At 28.0% G+C, this 15,042-nt stretch overlaps 1 protein-coding gene across 1 annotated transcript; it reads right to left on the bottom strand.

Moving 5' to 3' along the window:
- Positions 1 to 5,221: 5,221 nt before the first annotated feature.
- LOC121240325 (1-acyl-sn-glycerol-3-phosphate acyltransferase PLS1-like) lies at positions 5,222 to 12,770 on the bottom strand. The gene is made up of 11 exons (XM_041137740.1): positions 12,636 to 12,770; positions 11,805 to 11,927; positions 10,269 to 10,311; positions 9,767 to 9,840; positions 9,194 to 9,253; positions 8,676 to 8,753; positions 8,396 to 8,554; positions 8,130 to 8,255; positions 7,657 to 7,749; positions 5,925 to 6,011; positions 5,222 to 5,606 (listed from the first exon to the last, which is right to left on the bottom strand). Exons 1-11 carry the CDS (start codon positions 12,714 to 12,716, stop codon positions 5,403 to 5,405), a joined length of 1,128 nt encoding a protein of 375 aa, XP_040993674.1. The 5' UTR covers positions 12,717 to 12,770; the 3' UTR covers positions 5,222 to 5,402.
- Between the last annotated feature and the right edge of the window lie 2,272 nt (positions 12,771 to 15,042).

The following is a 15,042-nucleotide window of genomic DNA, read 5'->3' as shown; positions in this document are numbered from 1 at the left end:
TCAATATATTAATAATTAATTTCTTAATTAATAAGTAAAAAAATTAAAATATATAAGATATCAAAACGAAAAAGTAAATAGAATTGACAAAATAATATTTTTCATATTATATAGAATCGTGAAACATTCCGTACTCTTTAAAAGAAAATAGAGTCGATTATTAAAAGATTTTTTTTATATATAAACATAAAGTACACAAAATTTATATACATAAAATTACAAATATAATTTTTTATAGGTCACATGTATACCCATAAAAACATTTTATAAAACCATTAAGATTGTATTTAATAGGTGAAGTAGTCCAGACTATTTTAATACTATTTATTAATATCTATAAGTAGTTCATTATTATTGAACTATTTATTATTTTTTATTATTATTTATTATTTGTATTATTATTATTATTTACAGAAAATGATTGCAGCATCTAAAAATAATCTCCAATTTAAAAGAAATATATATGTATTCATGTTAGACAAAAGCAATATAATTATTATTTTTTTTAAAAGGTTTTGTAGGGTAGGCCGTGATTCGGTAGGCAGCTTATACATCATGAAATAGTAAGAAATCTTTTTCTACCACGAAGCCTAATCAGACAACATCTTGCCGAGAATAAAATTTGACTAAAAGAGTATGTTTTGTCAAAAGTAATTAATGAAAAATGCATAAAAATTATTGATTAAACTTCTTATTTTTTACTTAAGGATTAAGGAAGTGACTATCAGTAAATTTAAATTTTTTTATTTTTAAAAAATATTTAAAGATATATAAAAAAATGATTGAAAAAAAATAAAAAAAAAAAAACATTTTGCACTTATCGATCAAATTTAATCGGTTCATGATTGATTTGAGTAGCATTACTTATAATTAATTACAAAATCAGTTTTTGGATTTTTAATGATGTCTACAATGCTCCACATGTTTCTAATTTTAGTAATTATCTTCTGAAATTTACAAAAAAAATTTAATTACTCTTTCTGCCCATCTTCCTTCAAGTTCCCTCAAGAAAATGTTGGCAAACGGCTTTGATGCCAAATTTAACCAATCAAAATATGGCACGTAACGTCTTAAATAATTAAAAATATAAATGTCATATAAATATTATTATTTACAAATTAATTCAAATTATCTTAAATATTTTTTAATATTATTATTATTTTAAGATTTAGAAAAATTGAATTGTTTATTATATTTTGTGTTAGGATTTAAAAAAATTATAATAATGAGTTGAAATGAGTTCAGATGAGTTTACTTACCAAATAAAGCTTAATATTTTGTTTATACTTCTTTAGAGTTCTGTCTACAGCTACAGAAAAATGTTCCCGAATAATGTATTTTTTTTTATGTACTTTTTTAATCGTCATAAATATTTAAAAAAAATTATAATATTATTAAAAAATATTTTCTTAATCACTAAATAAAAATAAAAAATACCATTCGGAACACAAATTCGGTCCCGAATTCATTTCTCATTTCTTTGACTCAACCTTGTATTCCTGGTTTTTTTTTTTTTTTTTCAAATTTTAAAAAAATAATGTTTGATCCACGTGTGGCTAGGCAATGGATTAGGTTTCCTGCAAGTGGGCTGCGCAATGGACCCAAACCCATACGCAAGCGTCACCAACCAGTAGGCTCGACATGTCGGTTTCAGGTGCGATGACTTTTTTTACTCTGATTTGATAATAGAACTACTCTCCGCATGAGTCCCCAGTTTTTGGTTTTCTGTTTTCAGGCTATAACCGTGGGAGCTTGGATGATTCAAGCGTGCTTTATTTTTTAATTGGAGTTCGAGGGCCATTTACTCCATCTCAATAGATGGATCTAGAACACCAGGCATTGATTTATAAACGCATAATTGCAAAGATGCCTGTACCATCTAACCTGCTCATCCCAATTAGAAAATCCCTTGATTCTTTTGGGTTCTCTACTTTTCAAGGGAGCTTCTGAAACTAAAAAATGTAAGTTTTTTTATCCTTTGCTTATGAAAAAGTTATAATAATGAATGGAAAACTAAATTATTCCGATTTTCTTTTACTGCAATGAGTTGAAAATTCCAACTTTGGAGGTCGGCATGTTCAATAGGAAGTAGACAAAAAATACCAAAAAAAAAAAAAAAAAAAACTCAAACTTCACAGCTGTGATTTTCAGTGCTTGACAAAAATTTAAAAAAAATACCCAAACTTTATCCAACAAACAAGCATTGATCTGAGGCCTATAACCATCCTTTTTCTTCAATCATGGATGCTTGAAAGAAACTTACAAGACATAAGAAGAAAAAAAAAAGAAGATTTTTCAGGAATAAAAAAGAAAGAGAAAACATGTGTGAGCCAGTCGTGGCTGGGTTCCTTCGGTCGGTCAGAGCTTTCTCGACGGAGATCCCAGACAGTGACGATAAAGACTGGCAGAGGCAGAACCTGGGGGGGGGGAACCAAATTCGAAATCCACCCTACTTTGCTGGTATGGTATGGGTTAGTTGTAAAACTAAACGCAACGTTTAGTTAAAAAATAAAAGCCAAATCACTAGTTCATGTGGTGTATGTGGGAAGGAGGCACATGGGCAGCTCTACTCATCGATGAAATCTTAGATTTTGTCCAATGATCTTAGAGTGCGATTTCAAGTCTTCCAAGAAATCTGTTTTGCGTTCGTGAGCTGAATTTTGTGATCAAGAAATATATTAAAGAAAATTTTAGGTGTATTATTTGGGGCTAACGAAAGTGATGGGTCCATTAAAGTATATTCTTTTTTTTTTTTTCTACTTTCGAGAAAGTGATATTTATTTTCAAATATTTTTGGGGTAGTTTTGTGACATTATTTTATCCATCCATTGACTATTACTTATATGAAAGGTGAAAAAAAAAAAAAAAAAAAAAAAAAGACGTGTGTTAATAACAAATTTTCAATTTTGTTAATAAAATTTACTTTTCTTAAAAAATTCTTTATTTTAATTAGTGTGTTTTTATATTTGAGATCACCATCTTATTCAAAATATAAAATAATCCTAAAAATATGACACATAAATGCCATGTGTGTCATTTTATTCCAAATATGATACATAAATGTCAAAATACGACACATCAGTCATTTTATTCAAAATAAAACACATAAATGTCATATTTAGGTTGGAAAATGATAGTGTTTTCATAAGTTTGTTCTTTATTTTTATCGTTTATATATTTAATTTTTTTATTTTTTATTTAATAATTAAGAAATTTAATATTAATATATTGGTAAAATTTGTATTTTTAAAAAATATTTAAAAAATTTTAAAAAGTAAAAAAAAAAATTAAAATATATAATTTACACTATAGACACGCCATCGGTCAAAGGTGAGCCGCACACCAGCAGCACCCATTTATGTTTTTTTATTCAAAAATATAAAATAATTCTATAATATGACACAAAAATGTCATGTCGGTTATTTTATAAAAAATACGACACATAAATGTCATTTCCGTCTAAAATATACACATAAAATGTCATGTCGGTCATTTTATCCAAAATATAAAATAATTCTAAAAGTACCAAAAAAAAAAAAAGGTTTTAATATGGATAAACACGAGGAAAAATATATAGGAAAATACAAATATTAATAAACTGCTAAATTTAAAAACAAAGAAAAATTTAAACGTATTCAATAAATTACCAAAAAGCTGAGATAAATAAAAGAGAAATGGTAGTTACAATTATAAAAATAACAAAATTTTATGTATTAATTAATTCAACAAAACCATTTACAAGTTATTTTCTTGAAATAAAAGTTACAAAACAATTAAACTTATAAAATAACTGTTAAAAAAATTTGTATAATTTTGTATTTGTTGAATTAGTTCACAGGACTTTTGTTTTTAAATTATTTTCTGTTTAATAATATTTATTATCATTAAATATTTTTCTTAATCTTTTATCGTTTAAAATAATTTTTAATATCTATAATTATTTATATTTTTCAATAAACTTGTAGACATGAAATTAACGTACCGACTTTTGCTACACATAAACTAGTGTGGTAATAAGCCACTTATGGTGGAACCTATTATAAATTAAAATGCCATTATTTTTTAACATAACTATATGAAAAACTTTTACATTAACGGTGTTGGCCCGTTCGGCGTGTAAAAAATAAGACTTATAAATAAATTTTCTCTAACATATCGCATATCAAATTTGGACAGATTGCCACAATTTTGCCTTTAGTGAAATTATAAAAAATATTAAAAAATAAAAAAAGATGGAGGCAAGGATCATTTAATTGTTAAAGTTTTTAACCTCAATGAGTTAATTGTTAAAATTAGAAACCTATGACTTTTTTTGCAAATCAATGAAAACTCAATAAAGATTTTATAATTAACCCCTATCAAAAAATGATATATTTATAGTTTCTAAATTACTCGTACTCTTTTTCATTTTTCCAAATAGTAATTTACATCCAGGCGCTCAAATCTTGGGTATTATAATTTTAAGGAAATATGATAATGGCTATCATATTTGGAAAATGTAATATTATTTTTAATTTTTAAGATTTTTGTCATGATTTGCAGTATTGATTGATGAGATGCAATTTAATTGTTTTTATAAATCAATCATTTGAATAAATTAATCACTTAAAACACAACATATTAGATTATGTGATTAAATATGAGAAAATTTATGTTGAAAAATAATATTTCTCAACTGAAACTGTTTGGTATTGTTTAAATCATGTTTTTATAAAATATTACAAATATTGTCTCACGATTTTAAATATAAAATATTATAATATTATAATCAAAAACTCTATGTGCAGTTATTTTTACGCGCTCTTTTGCACACTTCACTATTAATACGATTGGCTGCGTCATTTTTTTTAATGTAAAATAACTGTTTTGGTTAATCATATCAGTGAAGTGGCCAAAGAATACACAAAAGTGATTGTATATAACAGAACTCAATTATAATTTCAATCAAGGGCAGGGGAGAAAGAAAGCAACTAATCCTCCATTTTTGGAAACAAAAATTAAGAAAAACTTTAGGATATACATTAAAAGATTGAATTTACATCTATTAATTAAATAACAAATGATCCAACTCATATTGGATATGAGTTTTGAGTTCAATCAAAACTTGATTCTCTATTTTATCCCATTTCAATTAAATTAATCACATTTTCGGCTACATAATTAATTGTGTATATATATATATATATCAAATACATAATTAATTGTTCAAAGCATGCATAAATTAAGGAAATCCATATTATTTCAACAAGATGCAGGGAAAAAATATACACTATATCATGTAGCATGCATGCATGCCCCCATCTATATATATATACATATATATATATATATATATATATCATATGGTTTAGGAGCATGCATGCATGTGGTGTGGTAGCAAAGATTATTCTTAGTTCAATTAATTAATTCATATTTGCTTTAGCAGCTGCAGCAATGAGAGCTCTTTTTGGCAGCTTTGTGTATTCAACGAAGATATTGCCAACGACAACCACCATGGCCAATCCACCAGCTAAAATGGCATTTCCTTTCCATGTGGATGATAGGGAATATGCTTGGTTGAATTTGTAGATCCCCACACAACACAGACACAAACAAGTAATGTAGACCTGTATTATTAACATAGATCAACAAAAGAAAAAGACTCAGAATTATAGATTAACCGGGAAAAAAAAAAAAAAGCAATATAATGAAATTTTGAATAATTTTTATTAGGCAAATTCACTATAAGAAAAATAAGCATTTCTGACAAAAATATATATTCATTTTGACAGTAAATAATTATTTTAACAGAAAATAACTGTCTACAAATAAACAATTTTCTTGCATTTTAAAATCAAATTTGTTGTGGCATATCATGTGGATTAACAGTAATATTTTTCTTTTGCTTTATGAGGCATTAAGGTAGCTTAAATTTTGCATCTTACAAGTAGTGATTGTAAGGAACGGCCTCCATCTGGAATTTCCTTCCCCCCAAATGTACCCTCAGCTCTGAACTCTTCCAGCATTGCATCCTGGTATCATTTCAACATCGTACAAGATCATGATATTTAAGAAAGTGACCAAAACTTGAGTTTTTCTCCTTTGAGAAAACATTGACAAATTCTGTTACTGGCTATTGCAGCGTTATTGTTAGTAATCTAATCTAAATAATTAAATTTGCGTTTTATTAATTTAAATTGAATCGCCATGACTTGTGTTATTGCTTTATTGTTAAAGTAAGTGGTAATCTCATATGGTATTAAAGCAGAAGTCTTATATTCAAATTGAATCGATGTGGCTTTCCCACAATACTCTCCTCCACCTCCTCTCCTTTGTCTTCTCCATTTTACTGCCCTTTGTAAAATACCTATTTTTCTTTTCTTTTTCTCTTTCCCACTCCTTTTTCCTTGTTTGGTTATAAACTTAATATCTACCTTAGTGCATGCTGACGACAACCTCCTACGCGTTCCACTTTGGCTGCGTTTAGATATTGAGATGAGTTGAATTCTTTATGAATAGTAGTGAGTTGAGATGATAGAGTGAGTTTTGTGAGGTCCATCTAAGATGAGTTTAGATTTATTCTTGAGAAATTGAAAAATCTATGTATCTCACCAATGATTGGAAAGTTATTATAATGATTGAATAATTAATTTATTAAATTTTTTACTAATAAATAACATAAATTCCCTCAATGCTTGTAAAAAATAATTTTCTACTACTTTTTGTATGCAATTCATGGAACAATATAAACCTAGACAGAATTATGTTCAGTTGATACACTTTTGCGTGTTCGGATGCTCGAGTAGGTCTAAATTCGAGCCCAACTGAGATGATCTGAATGTATTCAAGGATCCAAATGGAGCCTTAGTTGAACTTTTGTCCATCCACCAAAAACCGAGTTTTACCCCACTCAACATAGTTTTATGGTGTTTCTTTTTCCTTTTTAAGATCATTTCACAATTGCTTAGTCTTTATTTCAGGTTCATGTGGAAAAGTAAATTCCCTCTATTGTAAAAATTAACGGTTAAAGATATAATATAAATAATTAAATAATTTAACTCTTCACATAATCTTAAATTATTAGGATAAGTGATAATTTATCATGTTATTCTGTGCACGTAGACATGTATATTATAGGGCTTTAAACCCTCAGTGAAATAGATAGATTTTAACCCATTTTCAAAATTAAAATTTGAATTTGAACCCTATTCAACACTTCAACGAGTACAACTTACGAGGCCTATCTATATAAACGGTGGCTAGCTGTTGCATGTAGACGTTCTTGGCAGTCTTCTAAAGGTACTGCCATTAATCCAGCTACTTCCTAAGTTGCCCCTTACAATACAATATGAGATCGAGTTCGAAGATGGCGACCTTTATAAGTTCAAAGTTTTTGTAATAAATAGTAATTTTACATCATGATGTCTTACCTTTGTATTTTAATCTATTTGAAAATGTTTACACCACACATTATCTAAATGATATAATTTGATTTAAAATATTATAAATGTCATTCGATTCCCGTTGAACAGATGAGTCTATTTAAATCTTATAAATTATCAAATTATGTCATATAGATAATATACCTACGTATTATAATTCAAATAACATAATATAATATAATAAAAACATAATTCAAATAACACTACTCTTAGTCCAAATGGTACCATTTCATACCTTTTCCACAAATCTATCTTTGCACCATTGGGCAATGTCACCGTCAGATTCTGGCAATTCTTTCATCGAATATCGTTTAATGTAAATTTTAACCTACAAATTAAGATGTGAAATAGTACCTGGGAGTAAGTCAAAGGTGCATGACAAGTACTATATCTATATGTTTTTTTATTTTTATTTTATAAAAGTACATTTATAAGCTAATGTGACTCAACATTAGCCATAAGATATAAACTTTATAATAAAACAAACTAAATTAGAATCTAGCGTATTATCAAGCTAGCCACGTTAGTTTGTAACTAATTGTAAATTTATTTTTATATGATTTCTTTGCAGTATACAGAGATTATACATAAATAAACTTACAAACTGACGTGAGTTGATGTGAAATATTATTTAATTTATAATAAAAACGAATTTCACAATCCAACAATATCTCGTATCAAGATTCAAGACACGTTATAAGTTATTACCTCAGAAGGTTGCCTTTCAAATATTCTCAACAAGGAAGGAAGAGGATGACCTTTGGAAACAGCAAAGGTAACATCATAAACAGCTGGAACAATGTAGCGCATTTGTTTTACTGCAGCAACAAAACCCTGCAATGATAAAAATAACAAAAAAACATCTAAAAATTATATATGCATGTATGAATTTGCATGAAATTAATTCACATGAAAATGAATGGACGACTCTGATCGATCTGATCAAACATACAATCATGAAATTAATGAATTACCTTGGTGCGAGGGACCAGGACGTTTCTAGGTACAGGCAACCCTCTCGAAGCAGCAAACTCTTGAGCTGCCAAAAGCTTATCTTCTGTCATTCGAGTTCCCTCAACAAACATGGTTAGCCAAAATGGCCTGGGAAAATCCTTCAGCCCCTCCAGACTTGACTGCATCCACCATCCATCCAATAGATATATATATATATATATATATAAATTAAATTTCTGTAGTAGCACTGCATGTTAATTAATTTATTAATAACGATATATAACGCATGATATGTCACACCTTCAAGTAGTGTTCATCTTTTTCCCAGCTTCGATCCAGAAAAATAAACTCAAAGAACCAGCTTGCCCAGCCATAGATCTGCACATAGATTTAGCTCCGGTACTCCGTACGTACGTAGTAGTACTTTAGACGTGATAAATATTTATGAGTAGTGATATTCACATAACATATTTTACAACATATTTCATAACATATGTTATAAAATAATGATATTTTTGTAAAATGATGTTAATTTTTAAGGTATTTTATAAAAATATCACTCCCTTAAAATATCGTTATGTAAAGTGTTGTATGTTTATCATTTTTTAATATTTATTATTAAAAAATTCTATTATCAAATCGTTACAAATTATCAAATTTTATCATTTAAGTGATGTAGATAAATCAACGACGGATTTGAGAATATATAGAATGAGTCTTTATTATTACAAGATTTTTAAGAAATTTTGGTCATAATATAATATATATATATATATATATATATTATATATTATATGTATGTATGTTTGGAAACTTACCGGAAGATATTTTGAAGATTTCTTCACAACCATTAGTGCACTACGAAGGCAACCGAAGCGCTGTAATATTCAGAGCAACGTGCATGTAGATTAATGTAGAGTTAAAGAAGGGAAATTAAATCCAAGAAGATTCAAGGGAGAGGGATATATATTGATTAATAATATTTACAGTTCTAGAGTGTACAAATTTTGCGTACTATTTTTAAATAAAATGAATATATATGAGACCTACATGATTAAAAAATTATTTTTAAATATGGACCCCACCATTTCTCAAAGTGAATGCATGCGCGTGACGTACACACACTAAAACTGTATCTGATATTATTCAATATATTAATTACATGATTATCACGTACAATAATATTTAAGCTTACATATTATACATATATATTTAAGAACAAATATTACACCAGTATATATATATATATATATATATTATAATACCATTTGATCGAAGACGTACGTACAAGATTAGCTCTAATTCCACTCTTTTTCGTTTCTTTTCCGATCCTGTTAAAACTTACAAACATGCAATATCGATGATTTGGCATGAGAATTGCACACGTGTACCTGAGCTAGAAGCCAAACCATTAGTATATCGGCATCACACATGTGATTTGGCATGAGAATTGCATGTTCTTTACCTGAAATTACCCAAACCAAAGAATTAATAGCATTTTTTTTTTCAAAAAAGGGTTTAAGATTCATGCATTGATTCTTACATAGCTATATATATATATATATATATATATATATATATATATATATATGTACACTATGATTTTTTTTATTGGTATTGGGTGGTCGATATACTATATATGTTCTTTTTTATTGGTACTAGATGTTCGATATACTATATATTTTGGAAAACATGGAGTATTAATAATATAATACAAATAACTAAATCTACATCTTTCTATCATATTAAATTTTTAAAACAAGTGATAATTTCATATGATATCAGATCAGAGATACAGAGATTCTGCTGATCTATTCCTGTAGATATAGCAAGTTTACAACTAGATCATTTGATTTTAAAGGATCGTATATTTGCAAATGCTGCATGCCTCACCCATTAATCGATAAGTATCCATATGATCTGTATATAATTGAACCTGCAAATCGAAGTTATAACTAAGTGTCAAAAACTATTGAATTAATAATCCAATAACATGATCAGTACCCAACTATATATTCATATATAGCTCATAAAAAATTCTTTAACAATATCTTTTGGTATTATTACTGTAGGTTTTACAAAAATAGTACTGCTGTTGATACATTTATGGGGAGGGTTTTACGGAAAATCTACAAGAAAGTACTGCAAATTTCGTAGTGTTGATCATATCTCTTAAGACTTAATTCATTGCCATTTCAAAGATGAGTAGATTCCAGCTGAAAATTTGGGTTAAAAGTCTGGAAAACGATAAATCTACAATTAGTCTAAAACTATTATATCACTCTATTTAAAATAAATGGTAATTATGTAAAATGAAAATTATTTTTTAACAAAGTGTCACAATTTTCGAATAATATTGTTATGATATCAAAATTAAAAGAACTTGAATACATACTAAATTCAAAGAAAATAAATCAAATTAATTATATATGACAATCCATCACATGTAGCCATATATATATATATATATATATATATAGACGATCAGTATATTTATATATATATATATAGAAGGTAGTCATTCATCTTAATTAATTTCATCTTCTTAAACATCAATCTCCGGCCTTACGTACTCTAGAGAAATTGGAAAAGTGAATTTATTTATAAGATCAACTTGATGATCAACATGGATTTGTGAATATCAAGGATTCAAGGGCCTGTTGTAATGCTGTTGATATCTCATATGAATAATGATTTGTACAACCACTAGATATATATACAAGCTTCACTTAATCCCTTTGTAAAACAGTGCATGGACTCCACCCTGAAAGAGTATAAAAAAATTATTTTTTTTAGTAAGATCTACTTTTTTTTAAAAGGTCTGCATAACGCTAGTTTACATAATTTAGACTTATATCTAACATTACTCATCTCATATATAAATATATTTATATATATATATATATATATACACATCAAACATATATATATATATATGATATGGATAGAGTTTTCCTCTAAATTGGATTGGATGAAACTTCGTGATCCAAACCACCTATAAAAATGACAAGTGTTCGTTCATGAGCATGTGAATGCATATATTTTTTTTTAATAATTTTAAGTACTTAAAAAAATTGTCATGTATCCTCCATTCATTGAAAAAACATGCAAGTAGTACTCCTCGCATGATCATTATTTATATATAATATGGGCAATGCTACTCTGTCGCCCAGCATTTACCGTTGGGCATGTCGCGCCCCAGTCTGTTTTTTTTTTTTTTTTACATTTTTAATACATTTAAATATTTTTTAAAAATAAAAAAATATACCAATACACTTAAAAGCACTTCCTTAATCACTACGTAAAAAAAAAAAAAAAAAATTTGCCAAGCGGTCAAAAAGAACGGTCAAGTTGGGGCGGCATAATAGTCTTTTTCATATAATATATATAAAAGCCTATTCGATTACCTAGCCTTATATATATACATACCTTGAGTCCCGACCACCAGTCCATGAGCCAAATGACGTGCAACCACAAAATTTCTGTAACAGCTCCATTGATCCTTCTGAACAAAGTCTTTGATAGAGGTCGAACAATCAGAAAGCAAGTGGCCTGAAAATTTAATATATATTAATTAGTACAACAATTAATATATTACACACACAGTATATATATATATATATATAAAACATGATGATCAGTAATATTAATACAACAAGAAAACTCCAGCTTCATCGATCGATCCTTTATTTTTTATTTTTTATTTTTATGAACTGAGTACACATTTGCGATTATTACAAAGATCGATCGATATTGAGACATAAGCAAACAGAATGAGAGAAAAATCAAAAGAAACATGCAAGAAATCCAATTAATTATGACCTTAATTTTTTCTTCATATATTAATGTTTCACAAGAACAAGCATTTTACATGCATAGATATTAAATTATAATTCAGTCGAGAAATGACCTCGATTGGTTGCATGACAACCCCAAAACTAACTTCAATCGAGCCTTGTAATCTGACATACATACTTTATATATAAAGTCATGACGTCAGTTTATAAGTTTATTTTTATAAAATCTTTTTATGATTAAAGTATGGATTAATTCTAAATGAATTATATATGCGTTTGTGCAAAAGAACCCAAATAAATCATCTCATGCATGTAAAAGAGAAAAAGAAAAAACATACGTATATCTAATAAAAATGGAAAACAATTAGCTAAAATTAAAAAAAGAACATGAGTAGTACTACATAGGCAAGCAAGTAAAAAAAAAAAAAAACTGTATATTTTGTGTAAGTAAATATATATATACTTGGATAAGATTAACGAGGATGCCTGTGCAGATGAATGCGATGCCAAATGGAAGGCAACTGGCTGTTTTTGTGGCTTCCATGCATGCATGGATATATGGCCTTGCTGATCACTGTCATTCACATATATATAGATGATGGATATCAATCTGCTGTAAAAATATTTATACTACCGATCTTCATGATCAGCTACCAAGCATGCAGCATTAATCCGATCGATCACAAATTAGCTGTCGATATTAATTAAATTACGGCTTCGGAACACACGATCAAGTACTGTATACAGTATGTATTGCCAAAAGTTCTAACCTTCAAGAATATTAGTCATGTATATATAGAGTCAGCTTCGGCTTGATCTAGCTAGCTAGCTAATTTAAAAGCAACTACTACCCTATTCTTTTTAATAATCTCCTGATAAAATTAGCCCCTAAATCTGGTTAATATATATCATATATATGCACTTTAATTAAGGGCAATTGGTTTATAGAATGATTAATATTGTTAATTATTCATCGATTGGCTATATATATGGTCTCTCCTAACCTCTTAAAATATGATTCACTAAACTTTAATCCTCCTCTTAATAAATGAGACGTAACAAAATAGATCTATTGCTATAAAGAATTTGATAAAAGTAAATACATAAATTAATTATATGACTTTATATGATACGTACGGTAGATCTATTTTATAATAAAAGTGATTTTACAATTTAACATGTATCATACATATTGTAATCAAGTTATATTAGTTTATGAATTTATTTTTGTGTGATTTCTTTATGTGTATGATATTTATATTTTTTTTAAATTGTCTTTTAGCACTTTTTTGACTAATTATATATAAATAATATAGTTAGTATAGATCCAAATTCAAGACCAATATTGCTTTTTACGAGAATAAATAATTCATTTCCAAGAATTCAAGAAGCTGATTGTTACGATACTATATGAAGTAGGGCTACGTAAATACCTTTAGGAAAGAACCAGCTACGATACTATATTGTTACGTAAATACTATCTTGTTACGTAAATACTGCAACATAGGAAAGAACCAGCTATCTAGCTGACCGGCATTTAATTTACTGTGTTAGCTACTTAACCTAGCTACCTTCTTTTGCGTGCTGTATATTTAGAATTTTTCATTTTATTTGGTTAGGTTTGGATGGTAACTTTATATAGGATAGTTGTGAACATAAAAATGAAAAGTTGAATAAAATATTATTAAAATATTATTTTTTAATATTATTATTATTTTAAGATTTGAAAAAATTGAATTATTTATTATATTTTATATGAGAATTTGTGAAAATTATAATAATGAGATGAGATGTATTAAGAGTGTTTCTTAATCCAAATTGAGCCTTATAGTATACATAATCAAGTATGCTCATCAAACAGAATAGTTTTGAGATTTTGGAAATTGGATTAATTAATTAATTAGTTCAAAATTCATCATGTATATATGAGAGAATTAAAATTTTCGAAAATTTTGTGTTCAATATTTAGTTCTACATTGAGTTTTGAAGAGATGAAATGAATGAGATCGATCCATAATATAATGTACTAATCATGTTTAGTATGCTCGACAGAATAGAACGATCAAAGATCATCTCACCATGCATGCATGGTGAGATCGTGATCCACTACTTTTATCCATTCTACTTCTCTTCTCCACTCTATTTTTCATGATCTCATTGCTGGTCTGTTTGTTTGTTAATTCTTTTTTTTTCTCATTTTCTTCTCTCCTTCAAAATCTTGATCTCTTTTGCTAACTCCCCTTCCTCTACTCTTTATTATCATCCTCTTCTTCTTCTACGCCTTCTTCTATTACTCCTTTGTCGCCTTCATCTTATTGTCCTCCTCCTCCTCCTCCCCTTCTTCTTCTTCTTCCTTATCGGCGGGATGAAAATACAATGTTGCTTGTGTAAGGGTGTAATGCTTTAATAGAAGGTCCAAACCACATGGCCTATATTTCAAAATGATTAGTTAATGATACAATTGGAGCTCCATTAGAATCTTATAAAGAGTAAGAACTTTTTTCTTTCCAAGCAATATGAGATCGCATTCACTATCTACCATTATCCTTATTATATATATCAAAATCTTTCCCCCTTAAATTTTGAACGTCTTTGTTGGACTTGTCCGTTGTAGATGGCACGGCTCAAGTCCCATATTTTTTTTTGAAATAGACTCTGATACAATTTATAACGCTCAAATAGAAGGCCCAAATCACATAGCCTATACTCTAAAATGACTAGTCAATAATACAATTAGAGCTCAATTGGAATCTTATAAAAAGCAGGAACTTTTCTTTCCAAGTAACGTGAGATGTTATTCACCACCTACCCTTATCTTTATCATATGAGGTTTCCCTATCCTTATACTTACCATATGAGATTTCCTTACC

This window comes from Juglans microcarpa x Juglans regia, chromosome 7S (genome assembly GCF_004785595.1).
Source record: "Juglans microcarpa x Juglans regia isolate MS1-56 chromosome 7S, Jm3101_v1.0, whole genome shotgun sequence".
Taxonomy (NCBI): domain Eukaryota; kingdom Viridiplantae; phylum Streptophyta; class Magnoliopsida; order Fagales; family Juglandaceae; genus Juglans; species Juglans microcarpa x Juglans regia.
The sequence above is the reverse complement of the archived record's forward strand: the minus strand, read 5'-3'. Positions and strand labels throughout refer to the sequence as shown.

Bases quoted from the DNA above. Each gene is read 5' to 3' on its own strand.
- LOC121240325 (XM_041137740.1), bottom strand. From the start codon at position 12,716: ATGGAAGCCACAAAAACAGCCAGTTGCCTTCCATTTGGCATCGCATTC. The intron at 10,312-11,804 runs GTATGTATATAT...TTCGATTTGCAG, and splicing joins ACTGGTGGTCGGGACTCAAG to GTTCAATTATATACAGATCA. The intron at 7,750-8,129 runs GTAATAACTTAT...CTTAATTTGTAG, and splicing joins TTGAAAGGCAACCTTCTGAG to GTTAAAATTTACATTAAACG.